This window comes from Leptonychotes weddellii, chromosome 5 (genome assembly GCF_054177405.1).
Source record: "Leptonychotes weddellii isolate Sample4059 chromosome 5, ASM5417740v2, whole genome shotgun sequence".
In the NCBI taxonomy this organism is placed as follows: domain Eukaryota; kingdom Metazoa; phylum Chordata; class Mammalia; order Carnivora; family Phocidae; genus Leptonychotes; species Leptonychotes weddellii.
The window spans coordinates 83,890,248-83,911,047 of record NC_138373.1 but is presented as its reverse complement, the minus strand read 5'-3'; the positions used below and the strand labels follow the sequence as shown (position 1 = coordinate 83,911,047).

The following is a 20,800-nucleotide window of genomic DNA, read 5'->3' as shown; positions in this document are numbered from 1 at the left end:
CTCCCCATATTTAGATGTTCACATCAGTAAGAGTAATCCGATTAAGCAGCCTTAACCTGACTAATCAAGCCCTTAATAAGAACTTTAATGATCTCTGTGAAAATTTGCTCAAGGTAGGAACCTTTTGACTAACTATATTTTAGTTAAATCTCCTAAGAATTATGAAATTAAAAAAGTGTGTATATTATCTGGAGTATCTTACACAGTTGTGGGTTGAATGATTTTTATTTACATATTGTATTAATCTTAACTCTCTCACTGGTAAAATGCTAAAGCTGTCCTCTCCATCTTAATAAGCCACACTATTAAATACATTTTAAGTTATTTCATAATTTTAAGCTTCATAGAAATCTATTGTATATGTGTAAATGAAAAATTTTTTCTTATATTTTTATGACTTATTGATAAATATGATTAAATCTATTGTCTGCTTAAATATTTAAAATAATGTAAGAATACACAAAATAGAAATGGACCAGCTTTGTTTTAATCTTTTAAACTTTTCTTTTGCCATGATATAATGCTCAGTGAAAAATCAGTTTTGAAAAATTTTTAGGGGCGCCTGGGTGGCTCAGTTGGTTAAGCGTCTGCCTTCGGCTCAGGTCATGATCCCAGGGTCCTGGGATCAAGCCCTGCATCGGGCTTCCTGGAACTCCGCAGGAAGCCTGCTTCTCCCTCTCCCACTCCCCCAACTTGTGTTCCCTCTCTCGCTGTGTCTCTCTCTGTCAAATAAATAAATAAAATCTTTAAAAAAAAATTTTTTTTTTAAATTAAAAGAAGTGATATTACTAATATTTTCTGTTATGTAGAGCCTGTATTTTAAACTGCGGTCTATGATCCCCTGCTGCCTTTGCCATGTAAATTTTACAGTATCTCTGCCTGAAGATGAATTAATACAGGTAATTAAGATTCAGTTTATTATTAAAGAAGATTTCTAGCTTTTATCTGATGTTTTAATATTATAAATCTGCCATAATTGAATAAATATAAAGGATTTTACTTCAAAATATTTTTAAACAAACACACTAGAATGAATCAGACCACATATGTTTTATTTTTCTGAACTCTGAATTATCCAAAGGTAGAATCACATTTCTCGCATATATACAATAGGATGTATTCTTATGTGGGATTTCTTCAGTCTCCATATTTTAGAGAAGGTACTTGAGCTCTTTTCTGGAATATCTAGGGTTAGGTATATGTGTCAGACTCAGTTGTAGTCTAAATATCTGCGGTTATCTGTAATTCTGGTTGAGAATTTTAACTAGCAAAAGCAGATGAGCCAGTTAATATAAATTGTTCCATTGTACTGAAGATTTTTGAGAAACTTATTTTGTCAGTGATTATTTTGCTAATCAAATTGTTTCTGTAATTCTAGGTTACAGTCACAGCAGTTGCAATAACTTTTGACAAAAATCAGGCTTTACAGACCACAAAAACACATGTTGAAAAGTCACTGCAAAGAGGTAAACCTGTGATGGATGGGAGCATAGTTAATGTTTATCTACAGTTATAGTTAAGTGAAAAAGGTAGATTAAATAAATGACTTGTTTCTTGAAGAAGAGATACTGTCACTTTTTCTGTTTATCTTTTTCAAGATAACTTTGTGGTTGACTTGGTATTTTTCACATGTGAATAGGTGGTTGACTGGTGTTTATTTACATAGAGAATGCTGCTATTTTTTAGACTTAGATTTTAACATATTCTGCGGTAATTTAGAGGTTTCTGTCCTAGGATCTCTGGGGAGGTCTTCAAGGCATCTGAGAACCTACTGATGTAGTAAGCACCACGTATTTTTCTTAGGAAAGGTCCTCAGAGTTGTCCTTTATCCAGTAAAAATCTAGGAAGTACCATTTTTAATATATCCCAGAGAAACTCAAATTGTTAAAAATTGCTATGTGTTCTGAAAAAAGGAGAGGGAAATAGTATGCTTTCTAAAATTTAGGTACGTAGCAGCTAAATAAAATATTCACGATTAGTCTAAAATTTTTATAGTTGATTACATTCTACATGTAAAGCATTGAATTAATGTTAAATAGAGATGTATTAAACAATTACGTTCAGATATTTATCAAAGAAGATAGAAAATAGCTGGTTTAAGTATCATAGAACCAGTATGGTACAAAGAATAGGATAATAATAGTTGTTACTGAGTTTATTATTTGGAAGGCATTGTGCTAAGAGATTTATACTTAGTATATTTTTTCGAAGACTCACTACAGTCCTAGCAGGAAAGATAGCATCTTTCATCATCGTGCAGGTGAAGGATGGGTCTCCATGGGAGAAACCAAGAAGAAAATAACCAGAATAAATTGGATTTGGGGAAATATATATTTTATCCCAGATTCTTAATTTAAAAAAAATAATACTAGATCATTACTAAATAACCAGTGTTTTTCTTGCCTCTCAAGCCTCTACAGATAATGAAGAACTTCTGCAGTTTCCACTGGAGCTCTGTTCAGATTCACTTCCTTCTCATCCTTTTCCACCAGCTAAAGGTTGGTTAAGTGAGGGAAATGCAAACACAAATCCTAGTTTCTAGTTCCTTTTACTTCTTCATCGTAGGCAGTTTTACTTAATCTTGAGATGAAGATTTATTCTTCATTCCCTCATTGTCTATTTCTTCATGGTCATACAGGGGAGAGAGTAATAATTCCTTTTATTTTAATTTCTCAGGTAATCTTATCATAAATTATTAAGGTTTAAGGAGCATCATGTGATGTTCCATTCTTATACTTCAAATGTATTAAAATTTTATTTTCAGAGATCTGGATTTCCCAAAGTAACTATTCACACGTGATATATTGATATTTATATCTGGTAAGGTTTTTCCAGCCACAATAGAAATTTTACAAAAATTTTTAGATTTTTATAGACAACAAAATACTGATTTTCTTCAGAAGAAATGTGGAGAGAGGTTTGGGTTTGGGTAGTACAAGTGAGAAAGGGATGAGCTGTCTTTTGAGTGTCTTGGTTATTGAGGAACATTGTTATGTACTTAAAAGATACTGCCATATTTTCAAATGCAAAATGATAGTCTCTTAACTTAATAGCAGTTAAATCTACCTAGATCTGTACTAATGGGAGGTAGTATTTTCTATTTCTCTTCTGATTTCAGGGCAATTTTTATTATACGAATTTTCAGAATTACTGTACCTTATTTCGTAGCATTAGTTATGATACAGAATAGTTTTATATTCACATTGCATCTATGTCAATAGAATCATTACTAAATTAGTGCAGAGCCTGTTTATGTATGTAGGTAAATAGATCTTGTCTCATATTTTGAAAATGAAAAGATAAGCTACTTTCAGATTCTGAACTTTCTAACATGGTAACTGTGGTCTTCTTTCTTTTTTTATCTAAACTAAAATTCTAATTTAGAACTCGATAGAGAATTTTAGCATAATTGAACTCCTTGAAAGAACAGAGAGGAAAAAATCAAATCCAAAGATAATTTGAGTTCAGATTTATAAATTAAATACAGCTTCCAGAACAAAAAGAACTGTGAAGAATCTTCCTTAGAACTGGGTAGACAGAATTTTTTAAAAAAACACCTACTTTATACAGAAACTTGTATTTAACGTAAGGTTAATTCCAAATCAGTTTTAGGTGTCGTTTCGTTTGTCCTTACCCTGCAATGGAAGGGGTGCAATGTGGAGGGGGGACCAAAACCAAAAATCTAATCAGCAACAACAAAAAGATTTGATCAGTTGCTAATATATAGGTATATATATTTATGCAGATCGGGTCCCTATTAGCTCACTTTTACCTTGTTAATCATTACTGATTTCTGCAGAAGATTGGATTTAAATTCTGTAAATTTGTCATATCTACATTGATACCTTGCAGTTTCTGCATTAGCTTTCAAAATGTTTTCAAAGGTCATTAGAATTCGTGCTTGTGGGTCATTAGTCTATTTTGTACAAATGATACTCTGAACTGAAGAACAACAAAAGAAGAATTTGAGTAGAGTAAGTCCTATCTGAGCAGTACTTAAAATATTGCAATTTATTTTGTAGTGTGGAGAGGGGCCATAAAGTGGAGTAATAAAGTAGCATACCTCGATTCTCTTCTCAGTTCTGCTACTGATAGTGTGAGAACTTGGCCCAGTAACCTCTAATAAGCCAGTTAAGCCTCAGTTCCTCATCTGTAAAGTGTGAAAAGATTAAGATTCTCTCTACCCTTTAAAATTCTGATTCCTTGGATTTCTGTGGTTTATGGTTTTTCAATAATTAACATGTTTCTATTATTAAAAACAAATCAAAAGCCAATTAATCAAAATCAAAAGCTAGTGTTACATTCAAAATTTCCAAATAGCTTCAAATCTGTTAAACCAGTAATTTTTAAACTCTGCTTCTCCAAAAGGCAGGGTGGGAAGGGAGCTGAGGGGAGAGTGGAGGAGTGAGAGGATGGGTCTCTGGACCCCCTTCCTACCCTTGAAATAGAGCAGCTTTGATTCAGTATGCTTTTATTTATTGATTTTCTGTATGTGATTTTGTTGTAAGAGTTTCAAAAAGTTTGAAAACCACTGAATCAGATCATGCTGCCATCATCATCATTTTCATAGTGTTCAATAGCATTACATCTAATACTAATATATATAAAACTTTTTTACTAAGTATTAACTGCAAAACTTACGTGCTTTTCCTTGAATATTACATTTTAAAATCATCAGTAAACACTAAATAGTTTACCTGTACCTTTTTATAAATAGTTGTGTAAATTGTAGTTTACATTGCATGCTTATTTACTGTCTTTGCTTTCTCAAGTCTTTTCAGGAGGACATGGGCTATCCTAAATATACTTGAAAAAGTTATCACAAAGTATTTTGGAAGATTTGAGGATGGGGTTTTGAAAAGGTCTGAAAAATGTAATAGAGTGTAATATATGAATGTAGTAATTGAGTATTGTAACATGAAAGGTTTTAAATAGAGAATAGAAATATGTGGCAAAAGTTAAGCTTAGCAATTTAGAAGTAACAAGCAAGAGAGGAAGGTAAGGGTGCTAGGAATAAATGCTCAAAAAATTTCTCTATTTTCTTATATGCAACCACAAGAGGCTTAAAAGTTAACTGCTAATACTGATAAGTAAATAAATGTATAGTTTTTATGGTTTTGTTAGGTCAGTTTGCTAAGCTGATGGAGCTTTTTCCTTTTTTTTAAATTCTGAAAACTTTGAATCCTAATTTATTTTTCATGTTCTTATTACAAATTTGGTGATTTATTAAAATTTCTCTTTTATGTTGACAGTAGTTTCAAGAGCTAAGCACAGTATATATTAATACTTCCATCTTTTAACTTGTAGATAAACCTTTCTGATAATTATCTTTTTATGTTACTGAAGATGAGTGAATATTATGTGAAGAAAAGATGCTTCAATTACATGTATTCTAATTCACTGTGTAGAGTAAGCCTGGGCCTGAATTGTCCATCCATGTTCAATTTTTTCCTTTCATCTTTGGTTATATTTAGTTTCGTTTCTCAAGGTAACAAGATAGTTTGATGTTGGTTTGGTTACCTTGCTCTAAGTATTTGATTTTTCTGATTTGAAATATTAAAAGGTGCTGAGCCTGAGTAATTTCTTCCAGGAAATTATCATGTGAAGGTCATCAAAATTCTTGATGAATACTAAGGAAAATAGATGATTGGCATCAATGTAAATTACTTATATGAGGCTGTATTATGAGAAAAAGGAGGTATAACAAACTTTTTACACCACTCCCATGATGTTTTTTCCTCATCATTAATGTCTGTACTTTAGTTTTCTGAATATTTACTACTTTACTCTGAAATGGTTTTAAGAGACTTTAAAAAAAAATGTTATCAAGGGATAGAGCAAATACAGTGAAAATGGAGAATCTGAGTGACAGTAAGTAATCTGGGTGAAAAGTAAAAAAAAATAAGATTTGTTTTACAGACTGTAGTTGATCCCAAAAATTTCATATGCATGTAGTTTTTATAGAAGGTTAGCATATTATTTTTGATACATGTCTAAAGACCTAAATCTCAATATCTTAGATACCATACTGTGGGGCTTAAGATCTTAGATAAATGTGTGTGAATCATGTGCCACTATAAATATTTCAAGTACTTTATAATTTCAATCTATAATAGGATAATAGTTTTTTAAAATTAAAATTCTAAGAGTTCAAGCCTTTAAAAAGGTTTAATTAAGTCAATTTAGTTTTTATATACTGTTGGGTGAAACTGTATAGAAGAAAAGTCGTTTATACCAACTTTGTTCCTGCTTTTGTTTTGCTTTATGCTGGAGTGATAGCCTCACGTTCGATGGCATAATAGGCTGGCAGGAGTACTCTTTTCATTAAGCAGCTGCCGATTAATGTGACAAACATAGGCCAAAATCTGGATTTCAGTATAAAAATAAAACCCTCAATACATTGTACTCCATAATTAGGTATCACATTTGAAGTTTTGTTATCTTTATTTTTATTGAGGCTATAATATGGGTTATTTTTTTGTTAAGCCAAATTTGATTCTAAAAGGTAGTTTAATTTTTTAAATTTAATGACTTGCCTTACATTTTTTAAGCTAGTGATTAGAAATATAAGCCTATAAAAACTACAAGAGTTAGCTTTTATTTTATCCTGCCAATGAATGGTTCTAAATTCTTAACAACTATTACACAATTCTTTGCACAAACTAAAAATATCTTTATGTATTAACAATTCATTGCATGTCTGTTTTTTCTCTCTTTTTAAAATGTATTTTATTGGGGCGCCTGGGTGGCTCAGTCGGTTAAGCGTCTGCCTTTGGCTCAGGTCATGGTCCCGGAGTCCCGGGATCGAGCTCCGTATCGGGCTCCCTGCTCAGCGGGAGGCCTGCTTCTCCCTCTCCCACTCCCCCTGCTTGTGTTCCCTCTCTCGCTGTCTCTCTCTCTCTCTGTCAAATAAATAAATAAAATCTTTAAAGAAAAGAGGGGGGCATCTGCCTTTGGCTCGGGTCATGATCCTGGGGTCCTGGGATTGAGCCCCACATCGGGCTCCCTGGTCCGCGGGAAGCCTGCTTCTCCCTCTCCCACTCCCCCTGCTTGTGTTTCCTTTCTCGCTGTGTCTCTCTCTGTCAAATAAATAAATAAAATCTTTAAAAAAACAAAACAAAACATAAAATGTATTTTATCATTATGACCAAATGGTAGCAAAAATAAAAAGTGCTGAAGTTCTCCATGTTATTGATGTCCCCAACAATTAGTAAGAAGAAAGGAGAGAGATGCTGAGGGGAAGGAGATTGAAGGGAAAATAAAGTAAGGAGTGGAAAACGTATGAGAAATTTATCCCAGACATGGGAAGGAAGGAAGGAAAGAGAAAATTGATGGAGGAGTGGAGATAAGGAATCTTTGCTTCTTCAAGGCAGCTTGAGTTCAGTGAAATCCAGAGTCTGAGGAAGAGGGAGTAAGCAACAAAGAAAATTGAATTGGGTTACTCACGAAAATTGGCGTTATTTGGAAGAGAAAATCTGAAGGGTACGAGGGAGGGGAGAAGTGGATGCCTGGAAACAGAGGCAGGAAAATAGAAGATGGGGATTGAAGAAAAGTGGTTTAGGCTGTTGTACACCTTTAGCTGGAAGCTTTAATGACCCAAATGGAGAAGCTAATTGTGTTTGTCATCTAATGTATGTATTGTGATGGTAGTTGAGTTTTTCCCCTTAGTGGGCTATGCAGATTGAAGCTATTTATATTTTTCTCTATGCTTTAATAATTTTTAGCTATAATATGGCAATTTCATCATCAATCCACCAATATTTGAATACCATTATGGACAAGGTTTATACACATAATTTGTTTAAGTCCGTCATTAAGCCAGATTTTATAGTTATAGGACATAGCTAATCAGTGCATTATAGATTGATGGAAATGCCAAAAGAGACATAAAACCAAATTTTGATCATAATAACTTAAAACTGAGAATGTTTAGGGACCTGGGTGGCTCAGTCAGTTAAGCGTCTGACTCTTGGTTTCGGTTCAGGTCATGATCTCAGGGTCCTGGGATCGAGCCCCATGTTGGGCTTTGCACTCAGTGAGGAGGCTGCTTGAGATTCTTTCCCCCTCCCCCCATACCCGCTCTATCTCTCTAAAATAAATAAAATCTTTTTAAAAAGTTTAAAATACAAAGCCCAAGAATGTTTTATTTTTAAAATTTTTTTAAAGATTTTATTTATTTGAGAGAGAGAAGCAGACTCCCTGCTGAGCAGGGAGCCAGACATGGGGCTCCATCCCAGGACCCCAGGATCGTGAACTGAGCTGAAGGCAGATGCTTAACCCACTGAGGCGCCCCATTTATTTTTTAAAAAAACTTTATTTTTAAAAAGATATTATTTATTTGAGATAGCGCGCGAGAGAGTATGAGCAGGGGGCAGAGGGAGAGAGAAGCAGACTCCCCGCTGAGCAGGGAGCCCAGCTCGGGGCTGGATTCCAGGACCCCTGAGATCACAACCCAAACAGAAGGCAAGCGCGCTTAACCTACTGAGCCACCTAAGTGCGCCCCCCTACCCCCCGCCCCCGAGAATGTTTAAATAACTAAATAAAGTATACATTTTTAAAGACTTCAGATTGTATATGTTTTCTTTTAAGTAGGATCCATGCACATCATGGGGCTTGAACTCACAACCCCAAGATTAAGAGTTATATGCTGTAGGCACTGAGCCAGCCAGGCGCCCCAGATTACATATATTTTAATCTGCCAGAGAATCGTCAGAAGTTTCAGGAACTTTTTTTAGTTTTAGTAATTTTCTTAAGATGACCAGATAAGATTATCTCAGATATTTTTTAATTATTCAGAACAAAGATGATCTGTAAATTCTAATGATATAAAGTGAACAACTTGTCAGAGGAGTTAGTGATCAGCGTAGAGCTTTATCATAGCCAGCTGATACCTTTGTCATTTGTTATGACTATTTAGAAGAATGGAGAAGTCTCAAACGTCAGAAGCACTGGAGCATGTATAATTGAGGGAGGAAGAATCCTTGCCACATTGTTTTCTGTTGGTCATCAATATGCTCATTTCTATTCAACTGCTTTTAACCTAGGTTAGTCCCCCCTCCCCACTGATAGGCCTTGTTAAATATTGTTAGAGTATACTAAAAGAATAATAAAATCTTATGTTCTTTTTGCCTTGCTGACTTTCTAGGGTTGTTCATTTATAGATAACAGGGTTATCACCTACTGGTGACTTTTTAATGGAGCAAAATAATCATTTTCTTGTATCCAGTGGGAAAGGAAATTGTAAGAGATGTGGGCTGCTGTGTGGCTTGATTGAGACTTTCTGCAGCAAAATGGGGGGAACCTTACATAAAAAGTGTTTGTCTCAAACTCTTCTACATAGATAAGGCTGACAATGGGCATTAGCTCCTCAACAAAGCCCAAAAGATGTTAGTAAGATTTCTAATCCTGGATATGAAATATGTTGTCTTTTTTTTTTTTTTAGAGATTACATATGGGTTTATTTCTTTTTCACCATAATTACTAGTGTATCAATGAGCCAGACAGCTAATACCTGCAATACCTTCTGTTTTGAGAAGCCTGTTACCTTGGAAGCCAAACTGTAATTGGAAGAGCAGAGTGACTGAGAATCTGAGGTCATTAGATACCTGAGGTATTCAAATGTCTGAGGTGTCAATGTTCAGCTGTTCCCAGGACCATCTCATTTTGGGCCTTTTCTCTGAGAGAAAAATTAAGATCCTAGCAAACATGTTAGATGAATCTGCTCTCCTAAAATCATCTATTTTTTTTTTTAAAGATTTTTTTATTTATTTATTTGAGAGAGAGAGAATGAGAGAGAGCGAGTACATGAGAGGGGAGAGGGGCAGAGGGAGAAGCAGACTCCCCGCTGTGCAGGGAGCCCGATGCGGGACTTGATCCCGGGACTCCAGGATCATGACCTGAGCCGAAGGCAGTCGCTTAACCAACTGAGCCACCCAGGCGCCCTAAAATCATCTATTTTAACCTTTCCCTTAAGCATATCTGCAATTTACAAAGGGAAGAAAGAGAGAGAGAGAAACAGACTCTTAATTACAGAGAACAATCTGATGGTTACCAGTGGGGAGGGGAGTGAAGGGATGGGTTAAATAGATGATGGGGATTAAGGAGTGCCCTTGTAGTGATGAGCACTGGGTGCAGTATGGAACTGTTGAATTACTATATTACTATATTGTGTAATTGAAACATATAACACTGTATGTTAACTGGAATGAAAATAAAAACTTAAAAAGAATATCTGCAATTTAAAAACTTTTTTTTTCAGATATTAATTCAAATACATTCATATGTGGAGGCAGGGAAAAGACCCACTTCTCCACCCTTTGTAAAATTTTTTGGGAAAAGTAATAAATGTGCATGGTGAAAAATTCAAATCTTACCAAAAAATCATACAGTCCAAAATCAAACTCCCTTCTCCATTCGTTTCCCTTTTCAAGAGGCAACTACCCTCAATCAGCTTTATTGTCTGTCTTTGCAAAGATACTGTTTTTTATTTAAAAAAAAAAACAAGTATTTTACAGATCATTGTGTACTTTTTTTTCACTTGTTATTTAGGGATGAGAGCAGATACTTAGTACATGTTTAAGCTCTTGTTGTGGACATTTGTCATTAAGTTATACACAGTTGCTACTGGGGAATTTCATATTACTCAGATAATACTGAGATATAGAAGACAGTTTCACTTTAGTAATTTTCACATTATTTTTTAGCTTTTGCCCCCTGTTCCCTCATTTTAAAAACTTGCACAGAATTCCTAATGCCCACTATATTTTATGTAAGTCTGTACTCTCCAAGTCTGTACTGCATAGGACATAGGAGAGCCCTGGACTCTCCCGGCATTTGTAAGCTTGGGTAAGCATTTGCTGTCCCAGCTTCTGCACTACAGCCTTTTTCAGTGCTGAACTAGCTGTCCCTAGAGATGTGGTAAGCTTCTGAATGTCAGTTCTGTTCTGGTCTCCTTCCTGTCGGTTCCATCTCCTTCCGGGTTCCAAAGCTCCTCAGGATCCTGAATCAGGGAGGACGTTTTCTTGCCTAGATCTTCAGCCTGAGGGCATGATGGTCAGAGCACATCCATAGCATGGTACCCTCACAGTCATTTTGTGGATCCTGCCTAGTGATCCTATTTACTCAACAGCCCAGTATTATAAGAGGAATGACAGTCACTATACACTTTCCAGTATTAGCTAGTTGTCACTTGCTTTATAAAAATGGGAAGAGGGGGGAGTATGAGAGATACTCCCATTGCACCCAATTAGCAGAAACCTGTACAAATCTTATCTTTAAAAGGTATAACTTTTATTAAAAATATTACCAAAAGATTAACACATTAAGCAGAGATAAAAATACGTATTTACTTAATTTATAAGTTTAAAAAAAAACTGGGTGACTGAAATTCTCAGTTTTTTTTTTTAGTTATTTCTAACTCAGCAACACTATTCTTTCAGTTATAAAATTCTTTGAAACAAAAATTCAAATATGCTAATGTAGGTAGAGTCTGAACTTTAAAAAATAGATTATGAAGTTTTTTTTATTAGTGCCGTTTAAATTTGTACAATACTTTAAATAGCGATAATAAAAATACAAAATACTAAGGAAAATTCTGGATGCTCCTTTTACAAGGTTACTGGAAAGGGAGTGATTCCTGTTTGGGATCTAGTTCTATCTGTGGGGAGCACTTTTTAGTTCTATGATGTCTTGATACCACCAGAGGGAGCTGTTGATAGTGAAGTCCCTGAATGAAGGGGGGTTGGCGAGGGGGAGGGTTATGGCTAGTAAGTAAGCAGTTTGTGTTTATCTGTGAGACATAGGTCATTGCCTGGTCTATAATTTTTAATCTTATTGGCTCCTCCCCCACACACACACAAACATTTTCCTTCCATGTTTCATTTCAGATTTTCTTCCTAATACATTGATGCTTTTCTCTGCTCAGTTTTCTCACCCTGCTTTCATCCTACTAACATTTGTTACTATGTTTATATTTTCTCATGTCTATAATGTTTCTGAAACTCTTCTTGTGTTACAGTAACAAGTAGTCTTCCTTGGCATGATATTTATTAACTGAGCTAGTTTTCATAAATCAATAGAAACTGCATTTAAAACCTAAATACTTCTATTTGGTTTGCTTTTTATAATGAAGCCATAAAGATTTCCTCTTATTCATCTGGCTTATAGAGGTATTAACAAACAGCAAAGAAGAGATACTGGCTTGTACTTAGCATTCAAGCTAATGTTGTTCATATTGTCTTATTAGAACACCTGGAGAGTGCAAGTTCTAACTCAGGTATACCAGCTGCACAGAGAGGTGAGTTTGTCTAATTAAGCAAATAGTCACCAAAGGTGTGAAAATCTAGTGTGGTGGTGCATAAACATATAGACATTGGAGAAATGCACTGGACAGTGGAATAGACACCAAAATGTGGCTTTATTATAGTTAGAATGTGTCTTTTAAAATATTAATTAAACTAATATTTACATTTTTAGCATTTTAATAGTTTCCCTGTTTCTAAAAATAAAATCTTAGGTCTTTAACACTTTTTAGCTCAGTAATAGTAAAAGCTTTTTTTTTTAAAAAAGGAGAACTTGTTAGACTCCCACCTGCCTCCCCACTTAATGTCATCAGAAGCTTTGTTGCCAAAATCAGATGTGAAAACAGAATATTGACCAAAGTGACCCTTTGGCTTTCCTGTTACTGATGGTAGAAAGAATGTGTTTTAATAAAAGATAAGTCAACTAGTAATTTTTATGTATTCTTCAGCATTTGATTCTCAATATTTTTTTTGATTTTAAGGTAAAAATAGGGAAGGGAATTATTCACAAAGTTTGAATTGTAAATTAAAGTTATAAAATATAGACAGTTAAAACACTGTAAAGTAAAAAGAATGGGAAATAAAGTTAAAGCAGTGTATGGTCCTTTCATTGATATTTCTGTTAGACCTTGTTTCCATTTCCCCTAAGCGACCACACCACTATGATATCGCCAAAAATGCTCAGCCAGCTAATTGAGAACTTGGTTTTGGACAAATCAGTGTCTAAAGCTTGACTCTCTACTATCTCTCATATCTGACTTGAAAAGGACCATTCTTTTTCTAAGTTACAGTTAAATTACGTCATCAGAAGGAGTGTTATGACGAGTAAGAGACGTCATCCATATTTTTTCTTTGTTTTTTCTTTTGTTTTCTGTCTGTGTTTTCAGCAACGTCAGTTGATTACAGTTCCTTTGCAGACAGATGCAGCAGCTGGATAGAGCTCATTAAACTGAAAGCTCAGACCATAAGGCGCGGATCAATTAAGACAAGTAGGCGGATGTTTCTACCACATTATGATCTGAGAAGCATATCCCTGATTTCCCAGTGGTGAAGGCTAGACCTTACTATCCAGTAATAACATTGCCAATCAATCATGTATTGGAGTGTGAAAGCTGCAGACTCTAATGGTCACTTAGCAAAAGTTATTGAAGGGCCTTTAGATTTGTTCATTTTAACTGTACAATTGTTTTTAAAATTTTACTTTTTGTGAAGGTATTCTTAAAAGTGTATAAATAGATATTATATCCTTCTACTGGAAGGAAATTATGAGCTCTCTTATTGAAGAGACATTCTTCCAGGACCCAAGCTACTATGTAGTAGATGGCATCTGTTAGTTTACTAAGAGTGATGATATCCAAAGGGCTAAAAGAATGAGGTATTTCTGAATAGAAAGTAGTTAATTCTTATCTCACTGCTAGAATCAGCATCATTACTTACATGCTCTTTATACTCCATGTGTTTTGGTAGACTCTGAGGTAAATGTATTTGAGTGAAAGAATTTACATTAAAAAGGAAGAAACGATGTTTTAGAGGAAAGATCACAGGATATGGAACCAGCCAGATCTGGTTTGGGATCCTAGAAGTGTCATTTTAATAGCTGTGTGACCTTGGACAAGTTATTTAACTTCTCTGAGCCTCAGTTTCCTCATGTGTAAAATGGGAATAATAATACCTATGTTGCTGCGTTGTTGTAAGGATTAGATATATATACATATATATGTCTGGCTTATGTTAGTTACTTGTCAAGTGGTAGCTATTTTTATGTTACTTTATATAACAATCAGCTTTTAGACAGCCAAGGTCATTTGTTAAGTTTTTAAAATTATGAGTTTGATCAAAGAGGTTCGGAGAAGAAACCTATTACAACTAGTTAACATAAGGTTTATCTACAAGTTGACAATGATGAAGTCGGCTGAAAAAGATGGAAAAAACTGCACTGGGAAATATAACAACTTTCACACTCTCTTTGTAATAATTTGTTCCTACAGCAGATAATTTTTAATGCTCTACTGCTTTTTCTTTTTCTTCACTTTATAACGATCATTGTGTGTGTAGCTACACCGCATCAACATTTTCTTTTGCAGGAATGCCATTTTTCTTCCAAAAGAATTCCATTCCAGCATTTCCTCTTAAGTTATTCTTTCCCTCTTTTTAATTGCATGCAGTGCATGATAATTTCTTTACTTTCATGACATGGCTTAGCCTCACAGACAGCTGAATGTTGTCACCACTTATTTGGAAACCTTAGGGAATAATTGAGTTACCAACACCTGATCTTGATGTTTTTTCTTCTTTTTCCAAATTTAGCTGTGACAGTTGAAAAAGCAAGTCCTATGGGTGAAGGAAATTTCCGGAACCGTTCAACTCCACCTTGTGCAAATACTACAGTTGGGGTTGTTAAGATGACACCTCTTTCTTTTATTCCTGGAGCAAAAATAACTAAATATCTTGGGATAATTAACATGTTTTTTATTCGGGAAACCACTTCTCTTCGTGAGGTAATTTTATAACATTGTTTTTATGAATTTTCTGATTGAAGACATCAGTAACAAAACCAAACAAATTCCAGATTGTTATTTTTTGCCAAAGTAATCACACACGCGTGCACATACCCACACCTTTTTGTTTTGTTTTGTTTTCAATAACCTGTATGGATTGATTCTAGATTAGACTTACTAAATTTCATATAGCACCTAGTATTATCACAAGAGTTATGTTGGATTTAATTTCATTTATTATTAGAAATCCCAGATCCTTATCATATAATAAATAAAACAAGTAAATTGATCTATGTTTGATTAGAGATTTGAAACAGCCTGAAAGAACAGCTTAGTTTGCTCAGTTATTTGTCTGAGATATATTTAAATAACAGTTTTTTTTTAAGATTTTATTTATTTATTTGAGAGAGAGAATGAGATAGAGAAAGCATGAGAGGGGGGAGGGTCAGAGGGAGAAGCAGACTCCCTGCTGAACAGGGAGCCCGATGCGGGACTCGATCCCGGGACTCCAGGATCATGACCTAAGCCGAAGGCAGTCGCTTAACCAACTGAGCCACCCAGGCGCCCCTAAATAACAGTTTTTAAGGCCTTACATTTAGAAATCGTAAGGGACTATATTATAGATAGATGTCTGTGGGGATAGTTTATCATTTTCTCTCCCTGAAAAAGAATGCGGCTGCTCATTTTATTCCCACCTCTCCAAAAGTACATGAGAATGCCGTTTATTCAAATTCTTACCTCATACTGTATAACCGTAGTTATAAATGTTTTGATGTGGTCAAATTTAAGAATTACAGTCAGCCTATTGTATCTTTAATTACACAGGAATTTAAATTCAAGAAAAAAATTATATTTATATTGTGTCTTACATTATGAAATAAGGCTAGAGCAAATTAATATTGTGAATAGGGAAATTTTTTATTGAATAGGTATGAAACCCAGTAAACTCTTGAGCAGTTTGTATTTTTTAAAAGTGTGTGCATTATAAAGATGACTTAACTATGCTTTTTTCCCTTTGTCTCACCATCAGTGTTTCTATACTTTCTTAGAAATAATAGCCCTCATGCTATTTTTTTAAGTAGGCTCCATATGGGGTTTGAACTCATGACCCTGAGATCAAGATCTGAGCTGAGATCAAGAGTTGGACTTTTAACCCCCTAAGCCACCCAGGCACCCCAGCCCTCATACTATTTTTTAATATCATGCTCACCATCCTGTACCTGGCACAGTGCCTGGCAGAGTAGACATAGTTATTTTTGTGTAAATGAAGGAATGACTTCTGACAGATTGGTTAGATGTTTCCTTTATGATACATTAGGTTTTAAAGCATATTCTAATTGTGTTGAGATGGAAAAGACACTTAATATATTCTCAAAACCCTTTTTAATATAGAATTAAAATAGGTGACACTTCTAAGCCCATTTAAGTTTGACAAAATTGGGTGTGAGAAGCTGGTATAGATTGGTGAATTAACTTTCCAGTTGCTCTTAATAGTACATGGATATTGCATTATTGTAGTCCATAAAATTTTATTTCCTAAGTGCCTTCTCTACTGCTTAAGCAGCCATACCCCAAAATGTTGCTTCATAGTAGATTTCCTTTCAACAGAGAATTGTAATATTAACTGGATGGCATAATATCCCAAATTTATTCATTGCTTGATAAGTTATTTGCTTTCTATTTTGTAATCTTCTAAGAATTATTCCTCTTTCGGGGCGCCTGGGTGGCTCAGATGGTTAAGCGTCTGCCTTCGGCTCAGGTCATGATCTCAGGGTCCTGGGATCGAGTCCCGCATCGGGCTCCCTGCTCCTTGGGAGCCAGCTTCTCGCTCTGCCTCTCTCTCTCTCTCATGAATAAATAAATAAAATCTTTAAAAAAAAAAAAAAAAAGAATTACTCCTCTGTAGTCTTTGGTACTCTGCCATCAGAATTTCGAGATTTAAAAGGCAGGAGGAAAACAGATACAAGTAAAAGAAAAAAAATGTACTGAGCTATGACTGAGTTGGAGGTAGGCTGAAATACCTCAATTCCTTAATTATAAAGAGCTACCTTTATATGTAGGATCTATATATAGGATCCCCTGGCTTTTTAGTAAGGTGTGATCTGGTCAAATGTTTTTTTTTAACAGTGCATTAAATTTTGCCCTTAACTTCTAGTTTAAAGTTGGAAATTTCTTCCTTGACTGTAAATAACCTCCAGTAGAATTCATGGAAAACTTAGGTTCTAAAGCATTTTAGGCTCTCTGCTAGACTTTGGTTTCTGTTTTATTTTTGAATACTGAAAACATTCCCTCAACTATTGGATTTCATTTCCTAACAAATATGTATGGAATGCTTAGTGTGTGCACCTATTGAACTAGGTGTTAGCATATAGTTATGAGCAAAACAGATGGCAGTCTCTGGCCTGATGGAATTTACAGTCTAGTGAAACGGAGCATTGTGAACATGCAACAAATAATCATGTAACTAATGTATTACTAGTGATAGTAATATAAAGAAATACAACAGAGGCTATCAGAGAATTCAACTGGGGAACTTAATTTAGATCTGATAGTTAGGGAACATTTCTCTGAGAAAGTTACATATAAACAGGGACCTGAAGAATTGAGTAAGAGTTATCCTGGTGGAAAATTGGGTGAGGAACCTTCAGAAACAACATGTACAGCATGGACCTGAGGCAGGAAAAGTGCTTGATAGGTTTGAGAAACTGATAAAAAGGCAAGTGTACTTGGAACATGCTTCAGAATGGGAGAGATGGAGAGCAGAGCAGTTTTATTGTTTATATTTACCTTCAATTTCTGTGAGTGATAGGAATGATTTGATGGAGACGTTGACGTTGGAGAAACAGTTTGAATTCTTGCTCTGCCATTTTTTATTACCTATGTGGTCACAGTCATGGGCATATGACACATTCTCTGACATCAGTTTCATCATCTGTGAAGTAAGGATATTAATCCCCATCACAGACATGTGTTCAGTAAAGGTTTGTTTGTTCATTCATGTAACAAATCCCTGTTATGAGGGAAATTAAAATGATCCATCCATTATATTAAGATTATTTAAGATTTTTAGTATATATATTTTTGGCATTTTATATACATTCATGTCTACAGTTTGATTTTCTTTCATATTATTTTCTAGGAAGGAGGAGTCAGTGGTTTTCTCCATGCTTTTATTGCTGAAGTGTTTGCAATGGTGAGAGCTCATGTTGCTGCATTAGGAGGGAATGCTGTTGTCTCCTACATAATGAAGCAGTGTGTCTTCATGGAGAATCCAAATAAAAACCAGGTGAGATGTAGTCAAAAACTTCTTTTGGGGGAACCTGAGGATTTCCCTCCCCTATGGCTTTCCCATCTCCCACCCTCTCCCTAACCTCCACCAAAGAAAATTGCTCTTCAGAACTTTTTGTTTCTAGATGCTTGAAACATGTTTTAACAAATATATTAATAACCATGGTCATATATAGATCAGATGCTGTTTTCACATCTGGGTATTCTTAAATACCTCTGGAAGTTTAGCTCCTAAGTTACTGTGAGAGACAACCTTTAGTTTGGACTATGATCTGTCTAGTTCTAATCGCCATAGTGGTACGTAGTGGTACGTCCCGATTATTATCCCTAATAAATACTTCTGTTAGTGGGGGCAAAGAATTGTTGCTTAGGATTAATTTTAGAATAAATTCCTTTTATCAGTATTGTTCATATAATAGCTCACTTAGAATTGTTAAAGTTTCCTTTAAAAAATTTAATTCTATCAGTGGGGTTTTTTTGAGTTTCCTTTCTTGTGAGTTGCCTTCCTTTTTTTCCCTTTGTTCATTTTTCTGTTGGGTTGTCTATCTTTTCCAAGTGACTTAAAAGCCTGTGCTTTTTCAGCTATGTAGCACTGGCCCTAAAATAACAGAAAATTATGAGCAGATTGTTGGGTTGGTGATTGAACATTTCCTGTTGTTTGTATAGGCACAGTGTCTTATAAATGTGAGTGGTGATGCAGTGGTTTTTGTTCGTGAATCTGAATTAGAAGTGGTGTCAACTCAGCAGCCTACTACCAACTGCCTCCCATCATGTGCTGGAGGAGAAGTTACAACCTGAAGTAAATCAGAAAGAGCTCAACTCAATGAAATCCATCTGTCTCCATTGTTTTGTCTTTAATTATCTTACTGGACTTTTAAAAATGAACTTAATTTGAGATAATTAAGAAAGAATTGGTACATTATGGGTAGATTTGATTTATCTGGAATCTCTTGGAGGCATGAGAATTCTCAAATCCTGATGTTTTGTTTGCCAGTCCTAGTCAGGCCCCATGGAATCTTGACTCCTCACTAAGTTCAGATAGATTTCTCAGAGAACTGTAGCAGAGATGGAAGTTATTGGTAATTTATGTTGACTTAAATAAAATCATACTTAGAAATAAAATGGTCAAATTATCAAAATTATAATAGCTATCCTAGTGTAATTGAGAGAAACTAAGAAATTTACAAATTGTCAATGAATAAAAAAATCTGATTTGAGGAATGTGTGAGAAAATGCAGAAAAGTTTGAGAACACTATGTGGGTTTCCTAATATGTTTTATTTTGAGAACAACTGAATTTGGAATTTGGTAACAACCGAAAGGAAGAGTGCTTCAGCCATCTTTTAAAAAGAAGTTAAAATTCTGCAACTTGTATCCATACTGTGTCCTAACTACTGTAAAAGAAAAAGTAATTTATTAGAGCCAGTGTCCTTCCATTGAAAGTTCTAATAATGTCTGTAAGGAGGGAGGAAAAAACTATGTAATTTTGTAACTCGCCAAATTTTATTAGTGCTTAATTTGTCTAGAAGAGGCTTGGCTTCAACTGGAAGGAAAAGGTCAGTGAATTTTGTTGAAGTAGTTAAGGTATAATTGATCTAGTAGGAGCATAAAATTATTTCTGATAGAATCATACTGCACTCCTACCAAATAAACAGAATTATATCTTAGGGATTTTTGATGGTGAGTTAGATTGTATTTGGCATAGAATTTGGAAATGTAACTTGAATGTAAGTATGCTGCAAAGTGTTGAATGTATACATAGAAATACTTTTTCTGTCAATGCCAAATACCTATTGTAAATGAAGCATACAAAGTACATTCCTCCTTTGCACAATAAAATTTCTTTATAAAACTTATGGTTTTGCTCTTTCAGGATAACAAACTACCCTAAAGATTAGGAGTCATTTCCTTGTTATCACAGGTGTCAATATTTTTCTGTATTTTGTTTATAATTTTATTTTTTAAATAAAAAGTTTATAAACTGGAATATTGCTAAATCTCTTTGTTTGCCTCCTTTGTGTAGTGTAGTTCTGCCAGTAGTCTGAAATCACTTTCCATCTGGTCACCTCCATTCATTCCTGCAGTCAGCAAACATCCATTGTGTAGCTACTGTAATCCTTGGGGCACTTTCTCGGTCTTTGGTCGGTAGGTATTCACATTCAACAGCTACTGAATGCCTACTAGATCCCAGGGCATAGTTTGAGGCAGTGAACAAAACACGCTTAGGTTCCTATGATCACGGAGCTTATTTTCAGTGGCCACACAAGTAAATAATTTGTAAAATGTGCTGTGTGTATGTATATATATGTGTGTGTTTATATATATACTATACATACTATTCATATATATGTGGTATATATATGTTTATGTATTGTGTGTGTATATGTATATACACACACTATAACAATTGCTAATGTTAATGTTTACTGAATGCTTACTATATGCCAGGCAGTATAATATATATATATGTATATATATATAATTTTAAAGATTTTATTTGTCAGAGAGAAAGCGAGCACAAGCAGGGGGAACAGCAGCAGAGGGAGAAGCAGTTTCCCCGCTGAGCAGGGAAGCCCGATGCAGGGCTCGATCCCAGGACCCTGAGATCATGACCTGAACCAAAGATGCTTAACCGACTCAGCCACCCAGGCGTCCCTAATAAATGTATTTTTGTATTAACCCTTTTAATCTTTACAGAAACCCTATGAGGTCGAGG

The 20,800-nt window shown here is 34.9% G+C and overlaps 1 protein-coding gene across 6 annotated transcripts in view; it reads left to right on the top strand.

Annotated features, from left to right (window-relative positions):
* Positions 1–20,071, top strand: part of C2CD5 (C2 calcium dependent domain containing 5) — a 98,397-nt gene extending 78,326 nt beyond the window's left edge. For 2 of the 6 annotated variants that reach the window (XM_081821340.1, XM_081821334.1), the window contains 9 exons: positions 15–113; positions 810–899; positions 1,379–1,466; positions 2,412–2,498; positions 12,245–12,295; positions 13,187–13,288; positions 14,607–14,797; positions 17,937–18,083; positions 18,752–20,071. In XM_081821340.1, the coding sequence (XP_081677466.1) occupies positions 15–113; positions 810–899; positions 1,379–1,466; positions 2,412–2,498; positions 12,245–12,295; positions 13,187–13,288; positions 14,607–14,797; positions 17,937–18,083; positions 18,752–18,883 (987 nt within the window). In that variant the 3' untranslated portion in view covers positions 18,884–20,071. The remainder of the gene's footprint in view (positions 1–14; positions 114–809; positions 900–1,378; positions 1,467–2,411; positions 2,499–12,244; positions 12,296–13,186; positions 13,289–14,606; positions 14,798–17,936; positions 18,084–18,751) is intronic. The other 4 variants (XM_081821335.1, XM_081821337.1, XM_081821338.1 and 1 more) reach the window with 4 other exon arrangements.
* Positions 20,072–20,800: the final 729 nt, after the last annotated feature.